Source organism: Melanaphis sacchari, unplaced genomic scaffold (genome assembly GCF_002803265.2).
Source record: "Melanaphis sacchari strain LSU unplaced genomic scaffold, SCAv2.0 Contig1588_pilon_pilon, whole genome shotgun sequence".
Classification (NCBI taxonomy): Eukaryota; Metazoa; Arthropoda; class Insecta; order Hemiptera; family Aphididae; genus Melanaphis; species Melanaphis sacchari.
In genome coordinates this window covers 12,647-23,567 of record NW_020270710.1, presented here as the reverse complement: position 1 = coordinate 23,567, position 10,921 = coordinate 12,647, and the positions used below count along the sequence as shown (strand labels likewise).

General features: G+C 27.9%; 2 protein-coding genes and 1 pseudogene across 2 annotated transcripts; 1 reads left to right on the top strand and 2 right to left on the bottom strand.

The window, feature by feature from the left end:
* Positions 1-3,727: 3,727 nt before the first annotated feature.
* LOC112592118 lies at positions 3,728-4,189 on the bottom strand. Its single transcript, XM_025336106.1, has one exon. The coding sequence runs from the start codon at positions 4,187-4,189 to the stop codon at positions 3,728-3,730; it is 462 nt and encodes a 153-aa protein (XP_025191891.1).
* Positions 4,190-4,833: 644 nt separating this feature from the next.
* On the bottom strand, positions 4,834-7,807 carry LOC112592117 (annotated as a pseudogene).
* Positions 7,808-7,935: 128 nt separating this feature from the next.
* LOC112592116 (52 kDa repressor of the inhibitor of the protein kinase-like) lies at positions 7,936-10,328 on the top strand. The gene is made up of 3 exons (XM_025336105.1): positions 7,936-8,071; positions 8,340-8,818; positions 8,886-10,328. Exons 1-3 carry the CDS (start codon positions 7,936-7,938, stop codon positions 10,326-10,328), a joined length of 2,058 nt encoding a protein of 685 aa, XP_025191890.1.
* Positions 10,329-10,921: the final 593 nt, after the last annotated feature.

Here is a 10,921-nt window from a genome sequence, read left to right as displayed (position 1 = left end):
ACGATACCAAAAATACTTAGCTAAAAAGTTATTAGATATAGAAAAAATTAAAATTTTAAATGAACAAATAATCAAATTACAAAATGAAATAAAAGTTATTATTCAATTTTATAAGCTGTATGATGATTACAGTTTTCATAGTCTGAGGGAACGTTATTCTCATTACAGCGATACCTCTAATTTATTACGTAATAATCTAAAACCATTATCAGAATTATTTAATCTTGATCTAAATTTTGATTGTATATATTAATGTTTTAAAAAAATGATTATATTATTATTTGAATTATACTTTTAAAAATAATGTTTTTAATAATCTACATAATAAACTATATATATACATTTAAAAAGAAAAAAGTGTTTTTTATTTATTTTTTATTTTTAGTTTAATTATGAAAAGATCAGTAATCACAAAATACCAACGTATGAATACGAATGGAAGCGGACTGATCGAAATCGAAAGGTTTAAAAAATGTTCAAAAACGTTAATTATAAAGAAAAGTCAAAAATATGTGGATTATAAATTATTTTTTAGTTATATTTTAGATAAGCTTATTTTAAAGTTAAAACAGTCATCACAGAAAACAGCAATCAAATTCAATTTACATGTTGATGCTGTTTATGAACGTCCGGTAACCCATGATATTCAAGATATAGCTTTTAAATCATCAAATATTTTAGCATGCAATTCATCTGATTTTACAAGTTTACTAAATAGTATGTTCAATAAAATATTAACTGAGGAATCAGAATTTATTGCAAAAGGTTCAGGTTGGTCTCTTGTATCAATAGATGGGTTACAGTTAAGAATTAATTTAGTAAACCCTCTAAAAGGGAGTTCATATATTGATTTACCGTTATTTCTAAAAGAAAAAAAAAGCGATTGTTAATGTTAAAAATAAGGATAATTACTGTTTCAAATATTCTATATTAAGTAAATATGATAAGCGTTCAAATAAATCTCGTTTTAACCAAATATATTTTAATTTTTTAGAAAAAAAGAGTGGATTAAATTTTAAATGTATTGATTTTCCGACACCGATAAAACAGATAAAAATATTTGAACGTTTAAATAATGTTTCGGTAAATGTTTATAGTTTAAATAATAAAAATTTTATTTTTCCATTATACGTTGCTGATTCGGAAAATAATAATCATTTTGATTTATTTTTATTTAGTTATGGTAAAACATCACATTATAGTTATATTATCAATTTTTCAAGATTTATTAGGAGCCAGAAAACTAAAAATTGTTCTAAGTTAATAATTTGTAAGAGATGTTTTACAACTTTCAGTAATAAAAAATGTAAAAGCAAACTTTGGGGTCAATCAGGATTAATTAGTCATAAAAAAATGTGTAACAAAAATAAATTAGGAAGACCTATAATGTTTGAAGAAGGAGTAGATGACGAATTTATATATTTTAAAAGTTATAAAAAAACCTGTAGAATTCCGATTGTTATTTATGCCGATTTTGAATGTATTTTAAGCCCTAAAAATGATGAAAAATTGAAGGATTCTAAAACTCACATCACTCATTTACATACAATTATGAGCTATGGATTTTAAGTAAAAGTTGACTATAATAGCATATCGGAAGAACTAATTCACCAATTCGAAATTCCAACAAATGTAGTAATATATAGAGGTAAAGATGCTGCAAATAAGTTTATGAAAAATATGATTGAGATTGGTGAAAAGATTAATAATATTTATCAAATTAATATACCAATGATTAAATTAACCGAAAAAGAAGAAAAAGAATTTCAAAGAACAAAAGTTTGCGAAAAATGTTCACTATCTTTTAAAAAAAATAATTTAATCAAAGTTCGCGACCACTGTCATTTAACTGGTAAATATAGACAATGTCTTTGCATAAAATGTAATTTTGAAATAACTACCCCTTCTTTCGTTCCGATTTTGTTTCATAACTTAACATATGATAGTCATTTTATAATTCGAGAACTTGGTTGTGATGATAATGACATTCATGTTATTCCAAATTCATCGGTAAAATATATTTCATTTAGCAAAGAAATCGCCTCAAGATTTAATATAAAGTTTGTTGATTCATTTCGTTTTATGGCCTCCTAATTAAGTGAACTTGCGGATAATTTGAATGAAGATAAATCGAGATTTAGAGAAACTATAAAGATATTTTCTAATAAAAAATTAAATTTAGTAACACGAAAAGGTGTTTTCCCTTATGAATACATCGATAGTTGGAGTAAACTAAATGAAACCTGTTTACCTCCAAAAAAATCTATTTTATAACTCTTTAAAAGATGAGGAAATCAGTGATGAAGATTATTCTCATACCCAAAAATATGGAAGATATTCGATTTAAAAACTTTGGGTGAATATAGCGATCTTTACTTAAAAACTGATGTTACTATACTAACAGATGTGTTCGAAAATTTTAGAGATTTATGTTTGTCTACTCTTAACATTGACGTTACTAAAATTCCTGATAATTCGAAAATTGGATATATATTAGAAGTTGATATTGATTACCCTGAATATTTACATAAAAAGCATAATGATTTTCCATTTTTACCTATAAACGAATGTCCTCCTAATTCAAAAGTTAAAAAATTGATTACTTACTACGTTATCATCAAAAAAAAATTATATTGTACATTATTAAAATTTGAAACAAGCAATTGTTAATGGACTTAAGTTGATAAAAATTCATCGAGCTATAAGATTTTCACAAAGTAAATGGATGGCACCATACATTGAACTTTGTACGAAAATGAGAGTAATAGCTAAAAACAAATTTGAAAAAAACTTTTGAAAATTATTAATTAATAGCGTTTTTGTAAATGTATGGAAAATGTTTGAGCTAGAACTTCTTTAAAATTGGTTTCATCAGAAATAAAAGCAAATAAATTAATGATGAAAACTAATTTTAAAGATAGAACTATATACTTTAAAAATCTAATGGCTATTCATCAGCATAAGGAAATTATTAAATTTGATAAACCGATTTATGTAGGATTCGCAATCTTAGACGTTTTGAAAACATTTATGTATGATTTTCATTATAATGTAATGAAAAAAAGATATGGTAACAAAATTAATTCTTTATACTCAGATACAGATTCTATGGTATATGAAATTCAAACACACAACTTTTTCAATGACCAGTGCCGTAGCTAGAACTAGATGGGCCCCGGTGCAAATTTAATCTGTGGGCCCTTTGTATAGGCGCACATTGGGTATGAATTTAGGGGGTGCTGGAATAATTGATGGTACACAAATCTGTGGTCCCCTTAATAATATAATAAACTGCATGCAATAATTTTAAATTTTTACTTATTAATATTCTTACTTTTTAATTATAATACAATATACAAATATAATAAATTAAAACTTTAATTAATTATACTTACATAGGTACTTGTATAGACAAATTTATAACTAATAATAAAGTTGAAATTGTATAAATGTTAATATAGTTGCTATTCTTTATTTATTTAAATTATTAAGCAACTATACTGTATATAATGTATTATGTATTCAAAATATTTAAAAATAATTATATTATTATTATAAGGGAACTGGGAGTGCTAATTTGAAGCCTGAGGGTGGCAGGGTGCTATTGTGCTAAGCACCCCCTATGTGTGCTTATGGCCCATTATTTTCCATTAATACCTATTTAATTTAAACAATTATAAAAAAACAATACAAATCAGCCATCAGTATGCTATCTTTATTATTGATTTTAACACAAAAAATTTTTTTTTCTTGCTTTAGCATTAGCGAAATTATCAATTATTTTTTCTATATCTAGTTCATCAGTTCTACTTCTTTCTATATTTAGAATAGCAATATTACTAAGTCTATTTTGAGACATTGAGTTTCTCAAATAGTTTTTAATGAGTTTCAATTTTGAAAATGACCTCTCAGCCGAGGCCACAGTTACTGGGATTGTAAGAAATATTAAACATGCAGTTAAAACATCTGGAAAACTACAAGCCATATCATTTTGAATAATGAAGTTTATTAAGTCTCTGATATCAGATTGTTCTGGACCAATTAGTGTTGTAATTGATAAAACTTGTCTGGTAAAGTCTGAATTGATGTCAGATTTGTATTTTAATACAAAATCATACGAGGACTTGATTATGCTTGATTCCACAGAATTTTTTAATTTTGATGGGTTAAGAAACTCAAATGTATTCATCACTTAATTTAACCCAGTAAATCTATTATGTAACTGTGCTAAAGCTGTATCAATTATTGGTAAAAAGATTTTAATTTTAAAATTATCTTCCGTTACATTCAATCGTCTGTCTCCATCCACTTCATCAAAATATAATTAAGCATAACGTTGTCGTTTACTTACTGACTGAGTGGTAATACCCCATTTATTACAAATACATTTTGCAGTATTTAATACAGAGTCATAATTTTCACGTAGATGTTCAAGTGTTCCAATTGTTTGCTGAAGTAAATAGCAAGCATTTTGTATGTTGATATCATTAGACTGCAGACATTTGGATACTGGTTGGACCGATCTTAAAATATTTTCCCAGACACACAATAATAAAATAAATTCTATATTTTCAATTTTTTTTTGCAAAGTTTTGCTTTGAACAATCTCTTCATTTTTCTTGCTGGTTAGACTAATTACTGTAAGAGTTTTTAGCACATCAACAAATCTTTCTTTAAGTGCAAATACTGCATTATGTCGAGCTTCCCAGCGTGTAGCACATACTTTTTTTTAGAACCTTCTTACGAACTGCTGTTGCATTATCTTCTCCAAGAGCTAATAATGCCCATCTTGGGGCACTTCCACCAAAAAAGTTGAATACAGATTGTACAGTTTCAAAAAAATCTCATTGCTTTGTCAGAACTCTTGGCTGCATCACAAACCACTAGGTTCAGATTATGGGCACAACAATGAACATACATAGCATTAGGTACAATATCGTTGATTCGCTTCTGTAGCCCCGAATAAATTCCACTCATCACACTTGCACCGTCATAGCCTTGTCCTTTACATTTATTAATATCCAAACCCAAGTTATGAAGAAGTTGAGAAATTAGATTTTTGTAATCCACAGCCCCGTGATGATGTATTTCAAAAAATCCAAGAAATGATTCCTTAATTTTAACTAAATGGTTTTCAAAATCAATTAAGACATAGCGAATTATAACACTGACTTGTTCAATTTTAGTTATATCTTGAGTGGAATCCATGATAATTGCAAAACAAGAACATTGCCTGATTTCATCACAAATTATTTCTAGCAAACTTGATCCCAAAATTCCAATTAATTCGTTTTGTATGGTTGGGCTCAAGTACTTGATATGATTTTCTTTATTATTTAGTAATGTTTGTAAAACAGGATCAAATTCAGCCAATAAATTAACTAATCTGAGAAAATTCTCTTCAGAGTATTCTTTACACTCATTTCCACGTAATGCTGTGTTCCCTGCAGTGAGTGTCAAAATTATTTTTATTATTCTTGTTAAAATATCTCTCCAGAACTTTGCTTCATTTGAAATTTGGGTTTCAAGTTCTTTATCAATGTTACCATTTTTTTAACCAGACTGTTCTAAGTTTTGTGGCTTCTAAATGTATTAATGAATTTTGTTCATGTGATTTTACTTTTTGGGAAAGATGTAGCCAATCGTTGATACCATCGATCCATTCAGGAGTAAAACTGCTGTTGCTACGATTAGCAAAAAGCCAACAAACTTCACAATAAACTTTGTCTAGTATAACAGAATAACATAACCATGCCCTTGGAATACGACTTCCCATTTTCGTTGACATGAAGTAGTAATTTGAAGAAAATCTTCTTATCGTACCTCTTAAATTTGTACCAGGGAATTCAATGTTTGGTCTACATGGGCCGAATAATAATATAGGCCTTTTAATACTATCTGTTACTTCATTATCAAAACTTCCTCTATCAGTTGGGTAACTTGACTCCAAATTCAATCCTGCAATAATTTTTTTTTTAATTTAACAATTAGATGAGAATTAAAACACACCCACATAAAGCAAATATATAAGACAATTATTTTTATTTTTAGCTGAACAAACAATTAAATGTAAGTTTTACTATGATCCAATTGTACATAATTAAGCTACTAAGCTGTTACTAATCCGTTTTTGTAAAACCATATGAAATCGAGAATTCATTATTATCATTTAAAATATTCATAAAACAAAATAAGATAATATAATATTTACCAACATATATAGGAAAATTTAAACACTTAAATTTAATTAATACATATTGATACAATGAAATTCAAATTAAATATAATATGTACCTGGTAGTGTGTTTTGTGTGGAAGCAGGATCATGGTCTTCATTAATTCCTTTAACAATTTAAATTATTTAATTAATACATATTGATACATTGAAATTCAAATTAAATATAATATGTACCTGGTAGTATGTTTTGTGTGGAAGCAGGAACATGATCTTTATTAATACCTACAAAAATTTAAATTATTCGAAAAATACATATTGATAAAAAGAAATTCAAATTAAATATAATATGTACCTACCTACTTAGAGATATGATTGTGATTATTAATAATTAATATAATACTATGGTACTTAATCAATAGGTAATGAGTTATGAGTTTAAACATAAAATAAATGTAATTTATTATGTATTTTTTTATTTTTTATATTGACTAACTAGCATGACTATTGAGAAGGTATCTAATATATTGTACTTGTGTAATAGATTAATACAACATTTCAAGATAAATATCCACTTTTCACAAATTAAGAATAAAAATAAAGATACCCACTTATTAGTCTTAATAACCTATCTAAGATCTAACTTATTAACTCATCCAACTGTCTCTATATTACTTAACAGTACTTACCTTTTTCAAAATCAGCCGAAAAAGTTGAACAAAAAAAATTATTTATTTTTGGCAATTTTGATATTTTTTCTTGATTTTCTCTTCGTTTTTTTTCGTTTTTCACTACCACTAAGGTGTTTTTTATTAACGGATGACATAATTAAATGATAAAAGTAAGAAATTTAAACGTAAAACGTGAAAACACTGAAAATTGACGTGCAAACAAATAACAACTACATACCTATGCGGCGATGCGAATGAACAATTATTAATGTGGTATCATTGTATCAATGAATAATGCTAATGCTATACATAAAAGTTTTATAATAAAACAACATTTTCTAGAATTCCTGATAAATCTAACCCGTGTCCAATATACCATGGCCAGTATCGAGTCGATAATAATGCACAAAATCATTTTCCCAATAATTCTATTTTTAGTTACAACGATAACAAGAAATCGTGTATTGACATTATTTATCAAATTGCAACACAGTAACACATCATCTATTCTATACTATTAAGAGGACGTGTCACCAAAACGTGTACGCGTGCAACGGCCGAGAGAATGCGCTATTAAGTCTTTTCGCGATGCGCATGCACGCGACGTTTTAGCGGCTGCTCATTACCGCAGTCAGTGCCACTCGCGATCGTTCGGGTCTCGAGTCTCGACTCTCGGGAGCGCCGTTTATTATTTAATGAACGTTCTACCACAGTGGCGCAACCAAGGGGGTGGACTCCGGGTCTGGACCTCCCCCCTTGGCACGTATAATAGAAAATTAATTTCATTTTCTCAATAAACTTGAATAAAAATTAAATTTATAAATATAAATTGATTTTTCGACTACATCAATTAAGTAATGTTGTGGCTACACTGCTACAGTTCAATAACCAATAATTTAATACTATCATGTTTACATGTTATCTGTGACCTTATTACCTTAATAATTATTATCATGACCATGGTTCTAGATATAGAATAAACTATGGTTTTTGATATCTGATTTATCAACAACTGTTATCAAATACAATACATTTCGATTAGTCGTATTGATTTATATTGCTTATACTTTATAGTTTTAAAAAGTAACGATGAATAGTTCTATAAAAGATTTTTTTACTACTAGTAGACTTAGTACTAATATTAAAAATCTCGGTGTAAAATCAGTTGTTGCTATTTCTTCACAAGTTCTTGATCAAAGTGTTCCTTCAGTCGAGTGTTCTACGAGTACCAATGATTCTAAAGAAACCGAAGACAACAATTTTTTTTGATATAACGGCATATATTGGTAAACATATGTCAAATAATGAAAAACTTGAAGCGCTTAAAACAATCTGGACCCCAGGTAAAAATCATAATTTTCCGATTACGCTGCATGGCAATAGAAATTTAAAATTTCAACTTTCTTGGCTTAATTAATGGAATTGGATAGCTTACAGTAGTTTAGTTGATGGCGTTTATTGTAAGTATTGTGTATTATTTGGCATTAAAAAAGGAGGAAAAGGAGGTCAATTGCTTGGACAGCTTTGTAATCAGCCATTCAAAAATTGGAAGCATGCTACAGAAAAATTTAAATTGCACGAAAGCACAAATTATCATACCAACTGTATTTTAGATTTTCAATCTTTGTCTGCTGTAATTACAGGGAAAACACCTTCTGTGCATGATCAACTAAATATCGCTTCAAAACAACAAAAAGAAGATAATAGAAAAATAATTTTGCCAGTTATTAAGTCTGTGATACTCTGTGGTCGTCAGGGAATATCAATTAGAGGTCATCGTGATTACGGTCCTTTGGAATTAAATGAACCAACAGAAAATGATGGTAATTTTCGCGCAATATTGAGATTTTATATAAACGCAACTGGAATATCGGGAGATAATAGCCATATATTAGCTCGAGAAAACTGTAAAAAAAATGCCCAGTATATCAGCTGGAAAATACAAAACCAGATTGTTGATGCTTGTTATACAGTAGTGTCAAAAAAAAATTGTCAACAAAATTAATGTATGTAAATATTTTTCTATTATTGCTGATGAGACGGCTGATATTTCCGGTATTGAGCAGTTTTCACTTTGTGCCAGATATTTTGATTCTACTGATAAAATAATTCATGAGGACTTTTTAAAGTTTGTACCGGTTCATGATGTGAGTGGAAGAGCTCTAGCAGACACAATAATCAATGAACTAAAAAGTCTGAACATAGATATCAAACATTTAAGAGGTCAAGGGTATGATGGCGCTGCCACTATGAGTGGCAAATTTAATGGAGTTGCTACATTAATTAAAAACAAATATCCCACTGCGCTGTATATTCATTGTAGTTCTCATAACCTTAATCTCTCAATATCATATTCTTGTAATTTACCACAAATCAGAAATACTATGGGTACCATTGAAAGTATTTATTTATTTTTTAATACACCTAAAAGACAAAAGTTTTTCACTGAACAATTAGAAATGTTTAAAAAAGAAGAAAGTATGAAAGATGATGGTTGTCATTCAAATAAAGAAAAACTAAAACGTCTTTGTCCAACCCGCTGGGTAGATCGTCATAGTTCTGTTGAAACAATTTATGATTTTCTACCTGTCATTGTGAATAGTTTAGAAGAAATGATTACATGGCCGGATAAGGATGTAGCAACAAAAGCTAACCAAATACTTTTAACATTAGGAACTTCAGAATTCAACATTGGTCTATCTGTAATTATTAAACTATTTCAGTATACTAAACCTCTTAGTGTTTACTTACAAAAGAAAAACATTGACTTGGTTGAAGCTATTAATCACATCAACACTATTTTAAATGAATTAATGAATATTCGTGAAAATGCTGAAATAGTCTTTAGTGATTTGTTTAAAAATCTTATTAAAAGATCAAATGAAATGGATATTGAAATAAAAATACCAAGACTTGCTAAAAGACAAAAACATAGAAATAATTTTTCTTCAGAAAATCCTGAAGATTATTTTAGTGTATCTATTTTTATTCCATTTATTGATTCTATAATACAACAATTGAATGATCGTTTCAACAATCATAAAGAAATAATATCTGGTTTTCAAGTATTAATAAATCCATGTGCTAAAAGTGATCTTCATCATCTTGTAAAATATTATCAAGAAGATGTTGAAAGTTATGAAAAAGTTGTATCTGAGGTTGATTTATGGCACAGATATTTAAATAAAAAAAATATTAAACCTCAGAATGCATTAGATGCGTTACTTATATGTAATCAGGACTTCTATCCAAATATTTATAATTTATTGCACATCCTTGCTGTACTCCCAGTTACATCTTGTGAGTCAGAAAGGTCATTTTCCTCACTGAAGCGAATCAAAACATATTTGAGGAACTCGACTTCTGAAACCAGGTTAAATGGATTAGCGGTTCTTAATATACACCGAGAAGTTCCAGTTACAGAAGATGAAGTAATTGAAGTATTAGCTTCAATAAAGCGCCGCTTAGATTTCTCATTGTAAAATTATGTCTTAATTAGTTTAGTACTTATTTAAAATAATAATCACATTTAAAAAAATGTCTTGTTAATAAAAAAATAAAAATATTGTTTATAAAAATTAAGATGGTTTATTTTGTCAGACCCCCCCCCCATGAAAAATTCCTGGTTGCGCCACTGTTCTACCATGACGTATCACGGTAAAATAAAAATTATAAACGTAAATGCCGCTGTATTATTTTTATTATCCGCGTTTACCCAAGAACTATTCTTTTTAAAAGTTACTGCTTACCTAATTTTATAAATCAATACAGATTGTAAAAAATATAATACAACATAGCTTGATTTGTATTTATTGCATTATTACCTACTAATTCAAATACCTATACCTAATATCTATATTAAAAATATATTTGGGTAGTGCCTAAATAAATACAGAGCAATCAAATTAATATTAATTTTACGTGTTTCATATTTTTCATTCAAGTTATATTATGTTCCTTTTTTAAACATCGATTTTTAATATTATGATAATAAATAATAATTAATGAAAATATATCGACATTTATAAAAATAAATGGAATGTTTCAAATCCGTATAACTAGCTTAAAAATAAGC